This window comes from Panicum virgatum, chromosome 1K (genome assembly GCF_016808335.1).
Source record: "Panicum virgatum strain AP13 chromosome 1K, P.virgatum_v5, whole genome shotgun sequence".
NCBI lineage: Eukaryota > Viridiplantae > Streptophyta > Magnoliopsida > Poales > Poaceae > Panicum > Panicum virgatum.
In genome coordinates this window covers 28,863,006-28,885,721 of record NC_053136.1, presented here as the reverse complement: position 1 = coordinate 28,885,721, position 22,716 = coordinate 28,863,006, and the positions used below count along the sequence as shown (strand labels likewise).

The 22,716-nt window shown below is 42.4% G+C and overlaps 1 protein-coding gene across 1 annotated transcript; it reads right to left on the bottom strand.

Annotated features, from left to right (window-relative positions):
* Nucleotides 1-4,255: 4,255 nt before the first annotated feature.
* On the bottom strand, nt 4,256-20,083 carry LOC120701513 (importin beta-like SAD2). The gene is made up of 22 exons (XM_039985532.1): nt 19,760-20,083; nt 16,537-16,672; nt 16,338-16,425; nt 15,630-15,782; nt 14,796-14,958; nt 14,508-14,692; nt 14,259-14,432; nt 12,793-12,938; nt 12,540-12,663; nt 12,282-12,462; nt 11,310-11,469; nt 11,188-11,229; nt 10,995-11,113; nt 10,717-10,915; nt 9,141-9,272; nt 8,203-8,306; nt 7,924-8,103; nt 6,135-6,274; nt 5,788-5,927; nt 5,456-5,613; nt 5,133-5,256; nt 4,256-5,048 (listed from the first exon to the last, which is right to left on the bottom strand). The coding sequence occupies exons 1-22, from the start codon at nt 19,847-19,849 to the stop codon at nt 4,897-4,899; spliced, it is 3,090 nt and encodes a 1,029-aa protein (XP_039841466.1). The 5' UTR covers nt 19,850-20,083; the 3' UTR covers nt 4,256-4,896.
* Nucleotides 20,084-22,716: the final 2,633 nt, after the last annotated feature.

Here is a 22,716-nt window from a genome sequence, read left to right as displayed (position 1 = left end):
TTTGTTTAGTTCTGTCAGTAATTTGGCTAGTCAATACACCAGTAGTCTTCAAACTTGTCACATTGTGTCATCCCAGTCTCCAAACTCATAAAATGCAGATTTGGCTCCCTAAACTTAGCTTCGGGTGTCATCCAGGTGCCTGAGCTCGCAAATTGCATATTTGTCTTTCTAATCTTTGTTTCGGATGTCATCATAGTCTCCTAACATATAAATTGCATTTTTAAATTTCTAAAATAGATTTCAGGATATATATATATGCCACGTACACCTTCCTTCTTCCTATAGGCTATAGGCATGTCTCTCGCCGTTGTTCGCAGCTGAGTCTTCGAGCACCTTCCTTACAATCTCTCCCTTCCATTGTGTGTACGGTCGAGAGTTTTGCTCGACCACACTATCTACCAAGTATTGCTAAGTGTTTTGACACTTGCCAGTAAACAGCGATGGTGATGAATACTTTCACACAATCACAGTGCACTACTAGAAATGAGGCCATCGGTCTAGAAACACCACCCGGTACCTATGTCTAGCCTTTGGTACCGGGTGGTGTTTACCATCGGTACCAAAAGTGCTTCACGGGTTACTCCAAAAGAAAAATATCCCCCTCTCAATCACAACTGCTCTGTAGGTGAGATGGTAAGGGAGCTACACGCGAGGCAGAAGGTCACGAGTTTGAATCCTAGCTACCGCACATGTGCATATATATTTTCCTTTTCTGCAAAGTGCAGATACCCCTTTAGTATCGGGTCATCCACTCGGTGTTAATGCCTCACCCCTTTAGTCCCTGATGCCTAGTACCAGTTGTAAAAGTCGATACCAAAGGGCATTTTCAACCGGTGCCTTAAGCAATTTTTCTAGTGGTGGGTCGACGTGGGCAGCATAGTTTGATAAATAATTTATTTGAAGGGATTTTTATGAAAGTTTTGTCATGGGAAATCTAATAAATTCAATTTGTATTTTTAATTTTTAAATATTGATGGTTAAATTAAATCATGCACCTATATGATATGCATCTAAAGTTAAATTTGGAGGGTCACATATGCAATTTTTTTATGTATAGGGACGGGGATGACACCCGAAGTTGAGTTTAAGGAGCCAAATATGCAATTTGCAGGTTCGGGGGATCAGGATGACACCTAAAGCTAAATTTAGGGAGTTAAATTTATATTTTACGAGTTCGGGGACACCTCTTGTACTTTACTTCTATACCTATTTCTAAAGCGAGTAAAGTTTCCATTCAAACTTTTAGTTTGGTCCGTCTCATATTATTGACATGTGAGCCTTAGTCTATCTTGTATGCGAGTCAGACCAACTCCCTCCATCCACGATTCGATCACGTACATCACTACAAATTTAACGCATGGGCATCAATACGTATCCGAGAAATGCACGAACGTAATTGCCTAGTATATTTCTAAAGCACGGGCTTATCTAAAATTTAACACATAGGTAACTATATATATCTGATACTTAGCGTATACCAACTTTATCCGTAGCAACTCGCGGACATGTTTACACAGTAGAATAGTATATATGTCGAGCCCAACGTTGACGTCGGCTTGGACATGGTTCTGCTATACCTAGCTAGACAACGAAAATGCTGATGATCAACGACATGTATGTGCAGATCGTACGTGGACATCAGTGCCTCGATTAGGCAGCAGACTCCAGCTTAAATAAACCCAGAGGGGATCTGGATCGGAGCTACAGCTAGCGATGGCCATCCGTCCACGTCAAGCCAGCCGGGCGAGCGGCCCTGTGGAGCCAGGCGCGTCATCTTGACCAATCACGTCGTGTCGTCGTCGTCCCGGGCGCGCTCCCGGCCGGCCCGGTTAGGTATCGCCCCGGCCGGCGGCCCCCAATGCAAGCGGCGCCCGGCACCACATGGATGGCCTCCGGTAGTCTGTCGGATAGCCATTGGCCAGGGGCGTGCGTGAGCAGTGGCGACATGCGCTCGCGCGCAGCTGTGAGCTGGTGGAAAGCTGCGCCGGCCACGCGCGCGATCACGCATCGTCATCTCAGCTCGTCACGCCGCGACGGCGACGGGGGACCGCCGATCTATGTATTGGCAACCTCTGCTTTTCCTTTATAGGCCGGCCCTGCTGCTGGCCGCCTACCAACCAAACCATGCGCCGGTCAGGTACGGTGGCGTTGGCGTTGCTACCTAGCCACACGCCGTCTACCTGGCTAAGGGGTCGCCGAATAATTGCCTCGCGGGCGCGGGGGGTGATCAACGTGACGTAGGTACATACCTCGTGTACATGTGACAAAAGATTTTAAAATTTAGTTTAGACTAGCAAATATGCCCGTACGTTGTAACGAGAATACAAATAATAGTCTCAATAAATATTAGTCTTATTAAGGAAACATGAAAATATAATCTATCACAACACCTACGGCATGATAATATCAGAGTAATAATTATGCTTTAGATTTCAGTCTCTTAGCATATAATTTTTTTTAGTGCTAGTACTGAAGCATAATTCGTATGAATTCTCATTAACCATACTGAAGCTAGGACTGAAACTCAACCCCAAAGAAACAAATGCAGGCGCCTACTCAAATATGCAGTATATGTATCATCAGCAAAACTTCCAAGATTAATTTTCGGATCGCCAAGCAATCTGAAGTGAATTTAAAGTTGTGTTTACATAAAGGATCACCATGAGTCATTCCTCATTGTGGAGTTAATAACCAAGTGTTCTGTAGAAGACTGAAAGCGCTCCTGAATAAATAAAACAAATACCCCCGCTAACCCCGCGCGAGCGTGTGATTACATAGGAAGGCTCGATCCTCGCCCGAAGACGAGATGGTGGGCGAGGACCCAAGGGCAATGCTTCTGGCGTTGACACGCCAGCTTGAGTCGAGGCCGAAGTCTTACAAGGAAGGACAACAGCCTCGATGGGCTACTGTTGCGGACGCCACCTTCAATCCCATGCCAAAGGGTCGCCGCCGAAGTCGTGGACCACGACGATCAAGAACAACGAGGCCCGAAACACTTCGTCGGGCTGGCGAAGACCTCCAAGAAGGAGGCCTTGGTCAGGACGCGAAGGGATGGATGCTGGCGACCTAGGAAAGTCGCGGAACAGGCCGAAGGCCTGGGGCTTCGGCCAACAAGCGAAGACCCACGCAGTCGACGGACGAAGACAGTTGCTGGGTGCTGGGCCTGTGGTGGGAGGGTCACTTGCCTAGCTGTAACCCACTACTGAGATATAATATTACTTGTGTGCCCACAAAATATTCTGGAAATATGGCAGTTGAGGGGTGTTTCGATGTAATGGACTGGCGGGTAGGTGAACCGCTGTCTATAAATATCGTGTAATAGTCATTGATGGGACTTTGAATACAGAAAGAACAGAAATTGGACAGTTGTCCGAAGACATCGTACTAACACGCCTTTCTAGCATCTCGCCTTCGTGCGCATCTCAAAGTGGTTGTGGTGTTCGTTGTTTTCGGCGACACTCTCCACCAACAAGAAGAAACCACACTATTGATCGAGGCTCATCTTAAACAATGATCCAGCTGAAAAATGGGGTCCCGTGGGGTGGGCGGTGATGACCTCGATACAGCGCCATCCCGTGGCCGGTGCCAATGCAAGAGCAAACCTAGCACCGTTAAGTGTTAATAACCTTGGGATGCACCTAGGGGTATTTTCTAGCTCGGCTGATTAATTATGATGGCACGTCAGTGTAGTTGACTTCCCTTTCCAAATTAATTACACGAATTGCCATTCTAATTTATTTTATTAACTTATTACTAAGGGTATATTTGGTAGAGCTCCAACTGATTTGGATTCTCCAAGAGAAGAAAATGATTCTCTATAATTCTACAATATTAATTTAATGAAAAATAGATCCAGTGTGAGAAGTGAATCAGGAGAAGCTACATTTCTCAGCTCCCGACTCCTTAGATCATTTCAGAGTCACAGAATCAACAAGAAATCAACTCTAAAAAAAACTATATAGCACAGCTTCTGCTAAATTCAGCTTAGATGCTGCTCTAGGAACTCTGTCAAACGGAACCGAAGTTGACCCAATGATCTAAAAAATTTATGAATTGCATTCCTAGCTAATCCTAGAATTTAACGGCAAAAGCATCAGAAGAAAGGATTAGGAACGCATGGGTCATAATAACGCGAGTTCATAAGGATTGAATGTACCCTTCGGTTGAGGGTGAAAATAGATTTCCGTGCTTCCATCTCTACACAGGATGCAAATGTTTATTTCTACACTCAGATCTTGTTCATGCACGCGCAAAAGATGGGAAAGGTACCATGTCGGATACCTTTCAACATTCATTTATAATCTTGATTTCACAGAGACCACTAATTTATAATCTTAATTTCACGAGACTAATAGACATGAATACTGATCCCCGCAGAACAAACTAACGAATTTCTCTTTGCCATTTCCAAAAAAAAACAAATTTGATGTCCACCTGCAAAAAAGAAAAGAAAACATATATTACAGCTCCACCATGGAACTGCAATGTCATGCCTAAACAACCGAAAACCATATACAATCTACAAACTTGAGCGGTGAATGCAACCCCACCACCAGAGGGGGTTCTCCAACAAATGCTCTTACAAGCCCCCCAAAAAAATTGATGGCCCTAACAGCATGACAAGCAACTGTCCTCGAGAGAAGAAACCTTTGGCTGCCACGCTTGCAACAACAGGTTACGAGGAACATGGCGGCCAATGACAGGTTATCAAAGATGGTTCTATCATCGGCTTCTCTCGCAAGGATAGAATTTTGCAAGCCTAAAATTGTCCAACCTTGAAAGGTTGGCTAAGGCTACAAAATTCATTTACCTGCGATTGGCAAATCATAGCAAATTGACCAACCACCAATGCTATACCGGCAAATGGCAAACCAATCAAAGGAACCATTTATATTGTCACTGTGCATTTGCCTTCTCCAATTTCTCTTTCTCAATTTCAACTTTCCTTTCCTCAGCATGCTGAGCTATGCCGCTAGCAAGCGCTTGATAGCGGAAATCCAAGGTCTGCATAAGGTTCTGGAACCTCGCAGGATCAGATGCTTGCAAACCTGTTACAGTGGAAACCTATGAGGACTTGCAAATAGATGCTTTCAAGTGACAGCAAACATTTGATAACAAAAACTACAATTTACCTTGGACAGTTTCAACAAAGAAAATGAATGGATCCACCTCATCTATTGGCGACTGTAACTCCTCATCATCGCTGAAATCATCATCTGAGTCATCATCTGAGTCAGCTGGCTGGAAGCCTCTAGCCTGAATTATTACAAAAATAAAGAGACGAGCATCAGGATTAAAAATGCATCCTCGACAACTATACCAATTGTCTCAGAACATAACTGAAGTTGAACTGTCTGAAAAAACAAAAGAAAACAGTACCTGAACTAGTAGTAAATAAATGTTACCATGATAAATGATTGGTACAGGCTAGAACAGATTGAAAAAAAAAACACACCTCTGCGGCTAATTTTTGGAGCTCAAGGCTACTAACTTCATCCCCATCTTCATCATCAAGACCCATCTCCTTATCTGAATCAACTTCCTCATCATCTTCTTCATCAGCATCAAAGCCATCCATATCATCAGCATCCTCCTCATTTTGCTTCTTATTTTCTGAGGATTGGCCGAGGGGAACACAAACACAATTAGAGAAGAACAGTGAAGTTCAAGATCACAAAAAAAATGTATAGAACACGCTCGATAGCCAAAACTGAAGACATAATTTATCAGAACTCAAACTAACACATAATATGCAAGTTCACCAACATAATCAGACGCAAACTCAACCTGCAACTTGGTTTTTGTAAGCAACAAGCAGCTCAAGTGTTGCTTTGAAAATCCGATCTAAAGCTTCGGCTGGGATCTTATCAGCTGGAAGTCCAATAAGTGAGGTCAGGCCCAAGCAGCAAACTTTCTTATCATGCTCTCTGCAAATAAAGGAACAACAATACTGGTTCATTATAGGTATACGAAGAAAATAGAAATATAACACTTTCTTATCAAGCTCTCTGCAAATGAAAGACTACAACAATACTGGTTTTCTTATCATGCCCTCTACAAATGAAACAATATAACAACACTGGTTCGTCGTAGGTATGTGAAGAAATATAACTGTGGAAAGTAGACATCCATACCTCTTAAAATTGACCCGTGCACCACTCTTTTTCACTTGTTGCAGCATAGCAAACCAATGGTTAAAAATGTCTGCTGCAACCCCAAGCTTATTTAAAGTTTCAAGGGTTAGCAGTGGATTGTAGTAGAGCGCATTAGCAATCTGCAGGCACCACATGATAGTTATCAGGTACAAACATAAACAGAGAGTGCACAAATCAGCAGTCAAGGTGAGTTGAGTTTTTACTTTTAGAATTTCTGTCGATGGAAATTATGTGGTTGAGAAGATAAGATTGATGTCATTAGATTCATGACGAAAAGCATTTTTATAGTGTATTTTTCCTATTGGAAACATCACATTTTTAAGGAAATGCTCCAGCCTGGCCGTCCGATGCTGAGGAAGCATGGTGTAATTAATTTGTTCCACATTATTTTCCCACCATGTCATTTTCTATCCACTGGGCACTTCCTGCTCGTTTCTCTCTCCATGTCTCATTGTTTGCTTCTCTGCTTTGCTCTTCCCAGGCAAGGACACCCCACGGGCGGCGCAACTAAGATCCTCGACACCAGGCGCTAGCTGCTCGCGAAAGATGAGTCACCCCAGTAGCAGCTCACGGAGATTAGGAGCTTCCCTGGCCATAAAAGGCATTAAGGCAAAGGCAACAAGGTGCCTTGGTGGCGCACAAATCTAGGGGCCTGGTGGCTCGAAGGAGAGGAGCTGCCTCACCGGCAGCAATATGGCCCAAGAAGAAAGAGCCGCCCTTGCGCCCGAACGTGAAGGTACGATGCATCAGGAGGCATGGCCATCGGCCTGAGGGCATGTGAACAAGTAGATAACACTCGCTCCCCGTTTCCTCTCTCCAGCCTCCAGGTAGCTACAGTCCAAGATTTCTTATGTTACAACTGGTGATTTGAGATGCTGAAATTGAGGATCGGGCATGTCAGAATTGGTGAGTTATAATGTTGCAGTATGTAATTTGGATATCACAATGGGAAATTTCTTTGACTAAGCAATAGGTATTTTGGGATTTATCTCTTTCCCATGTTGCTGCAAATGATTTGTAATATTACAACAGTTGATTCTTGGTGTTGAAATAATTTCTCCGATGTGGTAATAGGTTTTGTCATTATTAGTTTTTTTTCCTTCATAGTGTCGTGATTTGTCTATTTGGATGTTTCAACCGGTGATTTATGATGCTCCAAGGATTTTTTATAGGAAATGTTGCAGAACACAAAAATTATCTAAAATGTTGTGTGAAACAATCAAAACATGTTGCAGAGGAAACTTTCTTCAAGTGTTGAAAGCTTTTACAAGAACATTTGTTTTGAATGTTGGATTTTTTTTGGTTCGAAGCTTATGCCAGAATTCTTATCATTAGATGTTACATGAAACATGGGATCCGTGTTGCAGTGGGAATATTTCAATTGCTCAAGCATCCGACACTAGCATTGTGATTGGATGTCAGGCGCTAGCAGCTCTTTATTATAGTGTGTAATTTTCCTATTTGAACATTTTCATAGAGGATGCTAGCCGAAGTGTCATCATGTAGATTAGGTAGGACGGCAACCAGTGTACTCAGCCTGGAACAAGGAAGTATCCAGCTGGTGGTGCCAATCTCTAAAAGCTAGCAAGCAGCACCAGAAAGGCTTCCCTCGGCTGGCAGATAGCTACCAGGCTATTTGTATCCTAGTGGAGCTTGAAACTCAGGTCCTTCAAGATGGTAAGCTATTTGCCCTTGCAAGTACTAAACATAAAGTGAAATACTTAGTATCACTAGTTAAATAGTTAGGTGTATTCATATTGCATCTTACCACTTGTACAAGAAGGCATTTCAAATATGGCTTCTGTGTTCGACGTAACCGCTCAATAGTAATCCTGAGGTAGTGTTCAACCCACGGATCCACATTGCCTTTGCAATTTTGAAAAAGCACTTCAATGAGCTTTGGAGCAGGTTCAATATCAGAGTCTTCCATATTTTCGTCCATCATAATCTACAAGTGTTGGCATTTATCAGCAAAAGGTAGTGACACTCAGATCACAAAAAACATCATAAGAAAGCTAATAGAAAAAATTATCTAAACAAAACTTACAGATTGTAGTGCATTCCACAGGCTTTGCTGATAATCTGGGTCTTTGCATGCAAGGAAATGATCAGTTCCACGGGAAATGTAGTTGTCTAATGGAACAAGAATATCTGTAGGAAGGTACCAAAAAAAAATAAGGCCAAATTGCAAACAGACAACTAACATGAAAAGTGCTTATGTTTTCAGGTTGCACTCATGAACAATCGGAAATAACTACTTCTCACAAATGGGAAATAAAGTTCACATGGAATTAGTGACATTGTTCATCAGATAATCAGACAAGTTCCTTTAAAAATGCTTGGAGCCTCTTTTCGAGAAATCATTTCTAAAGGCAGATCAAACATGCATTAAAACCAGCATACGTAAAACTGACAATGGAAGTATGTCAAAAGAGCACAACACATTTTCGGGTTTCGGCCATTGGAAACTTAGTTTTGGACAACCCCTTTTAGCTGTAATATTGAACATTAGCTTAGTAACACTTAATAGAACCTATGTTAGGTGCAAATCATAACAGGTTAGAGTGTGAGACACAATGTTTCCCACCTGCTAACAGCAGCAACTCATGAACGAGCAATATGCAAGCTATAACCCATTAAGCATAATTATCACATGAGATCCATGTAACATTACAGAGCGCCCAAAGGACAACTGACCAACCATTTACAATACATCTAGGAGAAGACTAGTCTATATACTAGTCCTACATTAACAGAAGAAATAGCCCCTTTGATTCACTACAGATGGACCATCATGTATATAGATGTGCTAAGATGGGAAACCCTGGAATAATTCTCAATATATGACCAGTTTAAGAATTGGAACACAACAGTGATGCAAAAACATGCAGTGCACGCATCTGTAAATTATTATGACAAATATAACCTTTTTTACTGAGACAAAAGAACAAAATATATAGTGCCATATCATAAAGTTAGACATACTCTCAAAGAAATCTATAGCCCAGTCATTAAGTGCCTCCATCATCAATGGCCACAAGCTCCACATGTCCAGTGAAATTGTAGGAGAGAAAAATGTCATATACGAGACAATTTCAAGAACTTCTTCATAAACATCTGCAAATGAATTGGAAACATTCAGATTCAGTGCATGGAGAAAAGGGATAAAATAGCAATACATGATGACTAGAAGTCAGTGCTAAATCACACAGATTTATGCCTTGGTTGTTTGGCCTGCCAAGATACAAAAAATCCCTAGTTCTAGTTAAGCATAGTAGCAACATGAAACTTCACGAAGCTTCTAAAGGTTCAAAAGTACATTTAGAAACATCTGTGCAACAAAATGCTTCTGTCATGTATCACAAATAATAACTGTGTATTGGCATACTACATAAAATTAAAAAAAATATTTTCAGTCACTCCACTATTTGAAAAAATGCATGGTTCTCCACTCTACAGTAGTTCAATGGGCACATCAAATATTGTTCAAAAGACATCTGGCAAGTTTATTTTATATATTTAATGAACTTTAAAAACATTCTTGACATCTGAAAACACGATAACATCTTTAGATGTCCGTATGAGCCTAGTTGCTTGCTGGGGTGGCGTGGGGATATTTTCAATGCTAATAAAATCATTTTTGGTACATATAATTAAGTTGTACTGATTAGAAGAACTATTTTGTAAATGATTACACAATCACTAATGGTAGTGAATCCTCTAAGTTATTTTATGCGGTACAACTTCATTATGCAATCAACATCGTTTGCATCATCGCAAAATATTTCATTCACATTTTTTTGGTGCTGAATGTTGGCCCACAAAAAGGCGACATGTCCAGCAACTAAGTGTAGAAGAGATGCGGATGTTGTGGTGGTTTTGCGGGCACACAAGAAGGGATAGAGTCCGGAACGAAGTTATTCGGGAAAGGGTAGGGGTGGCACCAAGGTTTTAAAAAACGCTAGACGCTAGGTGAATGCTAGCCTATGGTTTAGAGTTTTTTGTGATTAAACGTAGATTAAACGTCTTTTGTGATTAAACGACACTGTGATTAAACGCAACGCTAGGCCAAAGTTTAGAGTTTAATCAAGATTAAACGTAGTTTTAAAACATTTTTTTAAAACAGGGGGTGGCACCAATTGAGGAGAAACTTACCCAACATCGGTTGAGATGATTTGGACATATCCAACGGAGGCCTCCTGAGGCGCCGGTGCGTAGTGGGGTCCTAAAGAGTGTCGGTAAGGTAAAGAGGGGTAGAGGTAGACCTAAACTGACTTGGGACTAGTCGGTTAAGAGAGACCTTAAGATTTGGAATATCTCTGAAGAGGTAGCTTTGGATAGGAGCGCTTGGAGACTAGCTATCAGCGTGCCTGAACCGTGACCTTTGTGTCTTTTGGGTTTCATCTCTAGCCTACCCCAACTCACTTGGGACAAAAGGCTATGTTGTTGTTGTTGTTGTTGTATTTTTTTGGTCCACTAGGTTTAGGAGTTAAGCAGTTCAAAAACAACATTTAAAAACCAAGCAACGGACATCAATGAACTATCCATGAACAGTATATACCTTGACCATCAGATGTCAACATCCTGCGCATTATAGGCAACAACGTAGGTTCTATTTGTATAAAAAGATGTGGGAGGCTGCTAATGGACTCGAGGATTGTGCTGATCGCTCGTAAGCAACCAACAGCTGCCAAAGCACCAGAATCATCAGCTTCATCATCAGCTTCTGAACTTGCCATACATCTCCAGAAGGCAGCAGCCTATCAGATCAAAGAAAAAAGGTTTATAAGGTGGAAAAATTTGCGGAAGAACTTAAGTATATATACAGAAAGAACATACCAAATTCTGGCACAGTCCTAGTGCATATGGTGCCATCTCTTCGCCAAATTTGTCGACGATGGTTTCAAGGGTGAACACAAGATCCTCATTCTCAACTTCATTCATCAGCTTAAAAAACTCTGCAGAACACATATCATGAGCTAGAAGATTAATTTATCATCGATTTACTAGACCAAGATAACTATTTCCATACCATCAAGGAGTTGAGGAAGTATAGGTCGGATCTCATCCAAATCTGCAGATATAAAATGATAATCAATTATTTGAACTAAAGTCCACAATTTTAGTAAGGATTAGAACACCAGATAAGAATACCTTTGCAGGCTTCAACAAAAGAACGAAGTGCAAAGACCGAATCAACCCGCACAGGAAGATCAGGATCACGCATTCCAGAGACTATACAGTGCATAGCCTGACGAAAATTGTTCGGGTCTGAAAAGTTGATATGGGCATACTGCCCAGCAACCCATGCCGCCTATAAGATTTCAATATATCAGGTCAACCGTAAAATAGAATCAATAGGAGCAAGATTATCAGCACAAAAGTAGACAGCATTTGATTGTCCCAAGAAGGAAACACCGACCTATAAGATCCAACCTATACTAAATTACTAATATAGAAAGACGCCAAAAGTTTTCACTACATTTGTGTGCCACTGACTGATCAGTTCTGTTCATATGATGAAACTATTACGACTAATGTGGCCCCTGATCAACACATATAACACTAATACTATCAACGTGGCCATCATCATTACCTCATCTAACTAAACAGAACAGTTAACAAGTTTTGTGCCACTGAAAATATGGATCAAGAGAAGCTCGCTAGGGCCTTAATTCCTTAATAATCTTGGTGGCTTGGGAGTTGTGGAAACATCGTAATGCTTGTGTTTTTGAGAAGAAGAGGCCAAGTGTTCAGGATGTTCTTATGTCTGTTAGTATGGAAGGGGGCCTTTGGTGTTCGGCTGGGGCTTCCAGGCTCCAGGAGTTGGCGTCTAGGTCGCTGACCTCCTTGGCCTAAGCCTGGGGTCATTGGGTCGTTCCCGTCATAACTTGTTGCAGAAATGTAATTAGTTGTAAGTGGCACTTTTACTGGTGCCAGGTGTGGTCTGTCTAGACCTTGTATTTTTTCTACCTTAATGAAATGACGCGCAGTTCTCCTGCGTGGTTCGAGAAACAAAAATATGGATCAAAGATTATGAATAAAGTGTTAGCGGTAATTCACAATGAGTAGGTAAATCAGCAGTAAAAGAACAAGCAGGCAAAACAAACTTCCAGAGTATTCCACCTTTGCACGCAAGTGTCCAACTCGACTGCTGAATTCAGGAAAGACATGTTGAACCAGCATCCGCTCCAGCTCAGATTTATACGGATCTGTTTGCTTTAGTTTATCGCACAGTGTTCCAATAGCGAGAAGAGCACCATCTTTTTGGCGATATGGTTTAAGATCAGCAGGTGCCTCATCATACCTGTTAAGTATGCCATCAATTAGAAAGTCTACGCAGTCATTAGTTGGAAGACAAATGATAGGCAGCCACCACAATACCTCCTGAATATATCCACAACGAAATGGATGAACTTTTGGAGGTTGTTTTTCCCTCGCTTTCTAACCAATTCACTAACAAAGTCCATAGCGGCTGTTCGGGGACTGTACAAGTCTTCGATAATATCTATGAACATGAAAAATAACATTGTGAGTAATCTGATTACACTCCGAACTGAGACAGAAATACCATATAATTTTTATCAGTAATAGCCAACTCTAATCGAGACAAATATACAGAGATTAGTAAATTCACCATAGCCCTTGCGAACATATTCATGAGGATCTTCGTCCCATAAGTTTTGGTCCTTGTCATTGAAGCACATGAGAGGAAAAATTATCTCAAAAAGAAGTATATCAATCTGAGGCTGCATCATCTGGTACATACTGTTCTTTGTAACACTGCAAGATACAAAGCAAACAATTCCTGATAAGCATTTCTACGAGGAAAAAGTGTATTTTCATCCTTGAAGTATTACAAAAGTGTAATATTCATCGCTCATATTTCATTTGGTGCAAATCAACCCCTTAACTAACTAAAATGGTGCATTTATCACCCCCACCTTAATTTAACAATGGTTTAGTGTCATATAATATTTGTTTAGGAAATGACTAATGTTAAACCAATCGCTATAATAATTCGATGTGAATCGGTTAAGTTAATTTTTCGGATAAAATTTTTATGGGGTACCCAATTTAGAGGATTTACTGATTTTTCAGACTTTACATCTTCAACTCAGCTATTACATTGCTAAATGGAGATTAGTCAAATGATTGTGTGGTATAAACCGTCATTAGATTGCACTAAACTATTTTTAAACTAAGGTGGGGATGATAAATGCACCAGCTTAGTTAGTTAAGGGGTTGATTTGCACCAAATGAAACATGAGGGGTGATTGCCACACTTTTGTAATACTTAAGGGATAAAAAATACACGTTTTCCTTTCTGCGATGACTAAGAAAGTTGGATGACTCGCAATGACAAGCAAGGAAAACTATAAAGTGAATTTGGCACAAGCTGCCAAGAGATGTGAGAAAAACTTAGATGACAATGGTCAACAGCACTGAAAGAGACATCTGGGAGGCACCGAACTAAACCTTTGTTAATTGAACAAAGAAAATTTTTGGGCAAATCTGTATTAGGCTAGGACACCCAGGGAACAAGCTGACTCACTATTTTATGCAAACTAGCAGCCCAAACAGTCAAGTTCAGGCTCCAAAGGTGTAGGGCTTTACTAGATCTTAACATTACCTAGTTCTAAGCATTTGCTATTCAGATAGACAGATTAGATTCTATTATTAGGCAAGCCAACCTAATGAGGTTTGGGATCATTCTTTGAGCTCAAGCAATAACAAAGCAATTTCCTCCCTCTTCTCTCCTTTTGCCACCAGCAAGGCAAGCCAATATGGATTGAGATCATTCTTTGAGATCAAGCAAATAACAAAGCAATTTCCTCCCTCTTCTCTCCTTGTGCCACCAGCAAATCTTGTGCTTTACAAGCACCTTGACACTGACATCCAGAACTAATCCACCAAATGAAGCCCATAGCAGCAAATATGCCGCACGATGTTTGAGCGGCTGACTCATTAGTTGCAATCAATAAGAACTTCATGCAGATGCAAGACAAAAAGAAATAAAGGATGATGCAGATTGTGAGATGTTAGCATCACAGAAGACTACTTTACAAGCACAAAATGACTATCTTTGTCATCAAGACACACCTGTTAGTCAGATACTGAAGAACAAGATTGATAACCCTATCAGGCAAGTAGTCACCAGTACGAATTGCATTCAGCAGCTGCATGTGACATGCCAATATTTTTCCTGCGTAGGTCTTTTGAAACATTTGAGCAAAAGCTTTACTTTCTAGCTTCTGAAGCTTCAGATCACCAAATCTGTTTACAATGAATTATAGATCAATAGAGTGACTACCCAAGATAAAGTTCGCTACATGCCTATTAAAGACTGACCGGGTGTAGAGACGGTTCAAGATATGGATAGTCCATTTCTTAACTTTCCACCAGCCCCAAGATTTCCTGATTTCAGGATCTATCGGCTGACCTTCTACAGGAACTGGCCTTTCCAACAAGTTTATAAACAGAACCATCCATGCATTGAAGACATTGGGATCAAATAGTTGCTTCGGTATCTCCAACTGCACAAGCAAAGAGCAAATGAGGAAGCCAATTAGATATGTCCAGAAACATGATACAAAACAATAAGTCATAAAAATTTTGATTATAGAGTGCAGAACGTACATAAATTGACGACCAAAATATTTTGCATATCAACTTGATTAAATCAGCTACTTCAATTGGTGGATTGACAATCTGAACCAGCTTGCTAAAAATGCTTAGTAGACGAGGAAAAGTCTCCTCTACAATGTGATACAAAGGTATCCTCTCATCCTCAGACTTGAACCTTTAAAAAAAGGAGACATCAGAGAAATGATGCGACCAATAATATAGTAAAAAAATAAAAGAAGTGATAGTTTCATCCTAGGATGGCAAGACAACACATAAGACTACTAACAAGCTTGGCTTTGGGTCATCTCTTCATTGCTGGTATCTCTTATAGGTCTGCTACCAAACCCCAATTTGGAATCAATGTCTCATCCAGTCGCTTGGTATGGTAAGGCTACGAAATAACTGCAGAAACTCGGTTTCCTTGAAGAGGTCAAACCAAGTTAAACCGGTCGTTTTGGTGTGAACAGGTGAGGTCAAACAGTTTTGACTCAACCGAATATCCCCAATGGGAAAACTAAACAGGAAGCACACATTCCGGCAAATGGAACCTATAAACGCAACACATTGAATAGGCACGAGGCTCATCGACTGCAAATTTATTTTTCTGGATTATGTGGAATGATATACATTAATACATAGGTACGAATAAGACAGATGTCCTACACTTGAGCTATCTCAAACATGATCACAACTATTTAATGCATAGAGACCTAAATTCATATGCTCAGCATGCATCTCTATGACTCTATCATAGCAATGGGCAAAATATATTAATGAATAAAATAACAATGGGCAAAAAATTTTAAAAAAATGAAATCAGAAATACGAAGTGATAAGCATACTTACTCGTATTTCCTAGCAAGAACCCTTAGCACATATAAAGCACCAAAAATTTGATTTTGTAATTCTAAGTTGTGTGTAACCCAATGAAGGAGACTTGGCCACTGCTCAGGATAATCAGAATGAATTATTGTTTTGATACTTTCTCCAAGCTGGGCTCTACAAATAACCAGAAAAATGTTATGAAATGTTTTCATAGATAACAACACAGAATTATAACACTTCCACCACGAGATAGCAGAGTTTCTCTTTTTTCTGGAAAAGGGAAACTTTATTGATTTCAAGAAAGATAGCAGAGTTTCAACTTCATCGAAAGAAAGTTCAGGCTGGTATAACAATATTATATAGCATTTAAAACATTTGACTTTATATTTCTACTGAATAATTAATCCATAAATCCCTAAGACTGGGCCAGGCAGGCATGAACCTGCGTTTTGGTGAAATGGATCAGCTGACATGTCCCCATTTTTGACACCCACTGCTTTACTGCAGACCGCAATCAAATGGACAAACAAAGAATATCTATGACAGAGATTCTCCAGATCTTATTCAGCACAATCATTAGTATCCAAGGGGAGAATTGAAATAAACAGTTGTTGTGCTACTTATCAGAGCCAAGTTTGTTAAAAGATGGCAAAGACTAGCCAGTAACAGAATGTAGCCTTTCCCCCCAATTAGGGAGGGAAAAAAAAGAGGTTACTATGAAGCAGTTACCTTAACAAAGGGGGCACTTGAACAATAAAACCAAGTATATTTTCACGAACCATAGCCTTGTCACTTTCTAAAACTTTTGGGGACTCATCTACAGAAACAAAATAAATATATGAATTTAAGTTAGCAGAGGATAAGCAAATCAATGGTAACAGTTCTTAGGAAATATATGAATTTAACTACACTGACAACCTCTGCATACCTGGATCATTAGGAGACCAGTTCTTTGCAATAAAATTCTTGAAATGAATGCTTGCAACCTGGCGCACAGCCATATCGCAACTTCCATCCACAATGATCTGTAATAACCTCACCAAATGCTGTGGCGTGTACTGGAACTAAAGAAATTGGAGAAGTGCCAAGTTAGTTCAGTGCTCAAAAGACAACAAAACCAGAAACATTAAGCAATGAAACAAGGGAAATTGCAGCACAGATTCTAACTGCTAACTATACACAACTTACGACAAGAAGTTCATGACCATATGTTTGCCCATATCGATCTTAGACCCATTTTATGCTAAAACGAGACCTGTCCTGGACTTATCTCGAACTTGGCGTAGTAAAAGCAAATGGACAAGAGAAAAATATCGCCGGAATGAACTCACAGGAAAAAGGAAAGATTCATATTCCAGTGCAAATATTAGTTCACGATGACACAAGGTAGGTACCATTTCCACCTTTAAATGAATTCAGTTCACAGACCCCCAAAAAACATTTAACCTTATTTCATTATACTCAATTTTTTTAGCACCAATGGCTTTTGAATTTACACCCACAACTTTTAACTCAGTGTTGAGGCTCCCCACTATGAACACAAGCTAATAATTCCAGCATCCATGTTAGCAGTGAAACAAGAAGCGATGCCATCATAAAGGATTATGAAATAAAGATATGTAACATGAAAAAAAAATATTGGTAAGTTCTGGATAGGGCTGCCAACCAGCGTAACAGCAGCCAATTAGTTCACAAGGAAGCAGCTTCAAAAAAAAAAACTCGGCCGGTGGCCCGAAAAACACCAGCCCCTTACACGAGGGCGAGCCCACAACAGGTCGGCTACTGGCCAGGGAACCAGCAAGTGACCTTTTTTTACCTAGCCCTGAAATTAGCTCCCATGGGGAGTCAAACACAGGACCGGGGGTGCTACTAAGGTCACTGCAACTACTAGGCTACAAGCCCTTTGGTGAAGCGGCTTCAGTTTAGGTATTACAACAATTAGCTTATATTTTGTTTAATGGTTAGCTTTTAGATTTCCATTTAGTATCTATCTATTTGGCTATCGTTCAATGATACAGAGCGTTGATATCATTCTCAATCAAGACAGATTAATGAACAAGCATATCTCTATCAGTAGTTCTATCAACCCAAATTCTAATATTCTCTTAAAAGTCCCGCCATCATGAATGAAAAACAGCGCTCCTCAAGAGTAACATTTACCCTGAAATGATCCGAGTATCATGACATTGTGTATCAAAGCAAAAACCTTGACTTCTGCTAGTGACTTATGCCCAACATCCCGACAAGTCAGCTTGATTGCATAACGCACCAAGTGATGTTGCAACAACCAAACCAATGTTTTTCCTGTGGTTAGTGATTCTGTCTCCATACTGTTGAATGTTTGAACCCAGGCGTGCCATTTGTGGCGAAAATCACAGAATGTGATACAATTCAGTTGAAAGTGTTGTGCTCAAATCAACTTACAGAAGACCAAGGAGGAAAGCTGTCCATTGACACTTTGCTTCAGCTCACTATGTGGCTCACAACCTCAATGCCCGCTGAGGTTGCCATCCAACACAAGTTCCACCAATATTCAGATGACAGATACCGTGACCCCTATTGTAGGATTACAAGGTGTGCTTCAACGCACAACAGCTAGGGATTACTGAACGAGGGTGGGTGTCAGAAGTTGTCATGTGCACAGAGGCCCAAATAAGCTCAAATCATCAGTTCACACTGTGACAGTGATACTTTATGTCTGGATTACCAGTCCCCTTATGGACAGTTCCTTGTGCACCATCTAATGTTAGTGAAATTCACAATTTTCCATTGAAAAAAGTCATGGTCTCTCTAGTGCCAACACATATTCTTCATCCCCTTGTGACACTACCATCATAATGGAGCTGCCAGTGGCACACATGGGACAAAAAAAACAGATTTTTGCAAGTCACACAGGGCATTAATTTGCCATCTTCATCTTCATAAATTATCATCCAAAAGTTGTATCATATCAATCAATTGTCTACAGCCTAGTATTATATTTATTGTGAAAGTCTCGAAAACACATTGAGTTCACTTAACTACCTCATTCAAATAACCTAAGGATTGAGCGCACAACACTCGGTGCACTATTTTGAACAACATTGGTTACACGAATACAGTTCATCCAGTGCATATAACCGAATCCAATCCACTCAGCTGCAGCAAAAAATAAACAACTGGTGGTAACATGTACTTTAAATATAAAACGGTAGGCACAGCCAGAAGATAGCACCCTAACCTCAGCTTGGATCCTTAGCAGCTGCCAGCAAACGGCAGCAATTAAAGATTGCCTTGTTAAAAACACTGCATTTGTTCCCAAAAGAGGAGCAAAACTAAAAGCACATTTACATATTTTCAGCTGACTGACGCGTCTTTATTAACCTGCTATATAGTTAGTGGATTAAATAGTTCATTAATTCTGCAAGACTCTGCATGGTAGCACCTCTGATATAGCAATTGGAAAAGGAAGCCCAGCATAAAGAGACTTGTGTCAGCTGAAGTGTTGGGGACAAGGGAAACTTTCCATGAGTAACTTGCAAGTATAATTTCTCCGAAATTCCTGTAAGTACCTCTACTCCAAGCAGAATTGGTAATAACAAAAACAGTTATAGCAACAATGGGGATACTTTGGACCACCATCATGGACTGCCAATGTAGGACCTTCACTCGATTGTGGTCGACTATGTTGCCCGTTGGAATATGTTGACCCGCTAGCTTGTCTGCTCGAACAGTTAATTGAGCCACCAACTCTTTTTGGCGTCGAGCAAGGCACGGAGTAACTAAAATTACTGTACGCGACCCCGGAAAACTTAATGAACCTAACAACTCAAACCCGCTGCGACAGTACACGTAGTACCAATTTACCATCAAGGCAGTTTGCCACAGTGAAAACCTGCACGAGTACCGGGGCAAGACACCACAAGACCACTCACACGAACCCTGTACCAACCAGAATAATCAGAGCACCGACGCGGACTCCCAAAACCCCCCTGAAAATAATCCAGCGCTCCGAGCTCGTATCCAGCTCCCAGATTCGCGCACGGATTACGGGCCACCGAAACCAACCCCGCAGTTCGGGACTCGCGATCAAACAGTGCCGCGGCGCCGTGAATGGGGGGATTGGATTCTGAGGACTGTCATCGAGAGAAGAGGCCGGGGGAGGCGCTCACCTGGTTGAGGCTCGCCTCTGCGGCCTTGCGCTCCTCGGGGACGTGGCTGAGCGCCGCCCGCAACACGACGGCGAGGCTCGGCAGATCCATGTCCACCCGCGCCGGCAGCGGCGGCGGCGGCGGCGGGTCGTGCCAAAAAGGCGGGAGGGCGGAGGCGGACACCAGGAGGCCAAAACCCTAGCTCAGGGCGCGGGGCTGGGTCTCCTCCGCCGCCGCCGCGAGAGCCCTGGGGTGGAGAGAGCAGGGGGCGTGGGCGTGGGGGTGGCGGTCTCTCCTTTTTGGCGTCGCGAGGTCTTCGGGGAGGGGGCGGGCGCGGGTGCTTGCGGGAGGGAGACAGACAGAGGCAGGGGGATCAAAACGTATTTAACCCTAGGGTTTGGTCAGGTTGCGGCGCGAGGAGGGTGGGTTGGTGACCGTGGGTTGTTACGCTGATCAGCCGGGCCCAGCAGTCAGGGGTGGGGATCCTCTGTGGCTCTGTTGCTGACTGACCGGGCTTGCTGGCGGCCTGGGCTGCCAGGGGGGCCCACCGGCCGGGCCGAGCAACAGACAGCTGGTTACAGCGTCGCCTCTATCATTTTTTCTCGTGTTGGAGCAGATTGTACCATGGTTGGCCCGGTGTTTAATGTTTTATGATCTGGAATAAACTTTATCAATATTTTTAATATTGTAGGTCCGGAATCATATACAGCTACAAATCCGCTCGAACTTTATTAGAAAAAAAAATATAGACACTTTGATGATATGGATGTTGAGTTGTTATATCATTATAACACGTTTTTATATCAACAAATCGAACAAAAGATTATGGAATCTTAATCAATCAAAAAATATCCATTGGATATCTGTGTATTACTTATTGCCAAAATATGTTTTTCCGTACTTATTGCCAAAATATGTTTTTCCGTAGTTTTTTCCCTACATAATCATAGTGGCTAAGATGTTTTAGAGTAGCCCCCCTCCTCCTTATAGGATAACCAGTGAATCAATATTTCAATATATCTCATATCCATTTTGTGGTTGAGGCGACGATGTAAAGTTATAAAACTAGATGCAAGATATACTACTAGATATGCTAAATGCTTGTACAGGATAGCATTAGATTGAAAAAGCAAGCCTGCAAAAAGTAGATATGGCAATTGACACTACTATAAAAATACATTAACAACGACCTTTAAAAATGGCCACGGAGGCGGGCACAATTTTTAACCGCCTCGGTTAATGCCGGGCATTAACCGAGGCAGTCACTTTTTATTAACCAACGCGGTTAAAAAAATTGCCTCGCAAAATAGATTAACCGAGGCGGGCACCATTAAAATGACTGACTCAGTTAATATTGATAAACTGAGACGGTTGTTTTAAAGCAAACGCCTCGGTTAATAGATTAACGGAGGCGGTTCCTTAATAGCAACCGCTTGGATTAAGTTTCTGTTGACAGGGAAACCCGAAAAGTTTGAGTTAGTGCCCGAAGACTCCGAACGCCGGTTCAGACATCCAAACTTTGGCCCGGATACTTCGGGAATTCGCGCTGATACTCCAGACGCCGGTTCAGATGTCTGAACTTTGGCCCGGATACTACGGGAGTTGACCCGGATACTCCGGACCCACCGGTCCAAATGGAGTCTGATTGAAAGGTAGACGGTCCGCCTAGGGTAGCGGACGGTCCGTGGAATATTTCTAGGCCCAAAGAAAGCCCAAACAGCCCATATGTCACTTGGAGTACATAAATAGAGTTAGAATCCCCCCCCCTCACTTCTCCTTCTCCCAGCCGCCCCTCTCTCCCTCTCCCAGCGCGGCTCCCTCTCCACCCTCTCAGAGCCCGCGCCCCTCCTCTCTCCTCTCTGTCCCGCGCCCTCCCTCCTTACTCTCTCCTCCCCGCTACCACTTGCTAAGCTCTGCCGGCTTCCAAGCTCGCACCAGGCTCGTCTCCTCCAGATCTGGCCTGGTACGAGGCCCGCCCGGCCAGCCGCAGCGGGTCTGCGAAGCTCCACCGCATGCGCGAGGTTCGTGGTCGCGACCCTATCTCCCTCCTCTAGATCTGGCCGCCCTCCTCCCCCGTCGGCGTCGCCCTCCTCTAGATATGGCGGCGTAACGTCGGAGCTGGCTCGGCGGGCCAGGGGCCAAGCGCAGCGGCGGCGGATGGTGGCACGACGGGGCGAAGTCGTGCCCTAGAGAAGTAGCGGCGGCGCGGAGTGGTGGCAATGGCGGCACGGTGGCGCAGCCGGAAGCGGCGAGTGGAGCGGCGGCGCAGCGGATCCGAGGCCGGCAAGGCCGGATCTGGCAGTGGCAGCCCGTGGATGGGCTTGGCGTCCACGGGTTTTTTCTTCTTCTTTTTTCTTCTTGCTATTTTATTAATCGCGGCGGGCGCCTGGACGCCTTGATAAATCGAACGATTTACCGTGACCTTGAGGGCGAGGTGGATAGGCTTGACCGCTTCAGAAAATTGATTTTGCCCGCCTCGCAAAAGTTTTTTGTAGTAGTGTGACTAGACAAATTTATAGGAATAAATATTAAAAAAATAAATCCACCGATGATATTTATATATGAGTGCAACTATCAGTATAGCTGCACGTCACATTCATGGTATACCACACGGGTATGCTAGTGGGTGAAAATAGATTTGGGCCACAATTTCATATTACATGTGTGAGAAGAAATACCCTATGTACATATAGATTAATAGGGAATGTTCTCATTTACAAAACTCTCTCAATGATTTTAATATTGTAGGTCCTGAATACATATGCCGCAACGCTGCAATCAGGGGCGAAGCTACCTTAGGCTTAGGCCCTGTTTGGGAGCGTGGCCAGCGTAAGCGCGCTGCTTATAAGCAGAACGCGGCTCCAAGCTCGCTTTTCGCGATTCTGCGGCCGCACATTGAAACTAGCGCTTATTCTGCGACTTGCGGTTCTCAGATGCGCGTCCAACGCCGGCCGTTTGGCGGGCTTATTCTGTGCTTT

Excerpts from the sequence above, each read along its gene's own strand:
- LOC120701513 (XM_039985532.1), bottom strand. The coding sequence starts at position 19,849 with ATGGATCTGCCGAGCCTCGCCGTCGTGTTGCGGGCGGCGCTCAGCCAC. Across the intron at positions 14,959-15,629 it reads GTTCTTGCTAGGAAATACGA|GTTCAAGTCTGAGGATGAGA; the intron begins GTAAGTATGCTT and ends CTTTTTTTAAAG. Across the intron at positions 11,230-11,309 it reads TTTTGTTGAAGCCTGCAAAG|ATTTGGATGAGATCCGACCT; the intron begins GTATTCTTATCT and ends TTATATCTGCAG.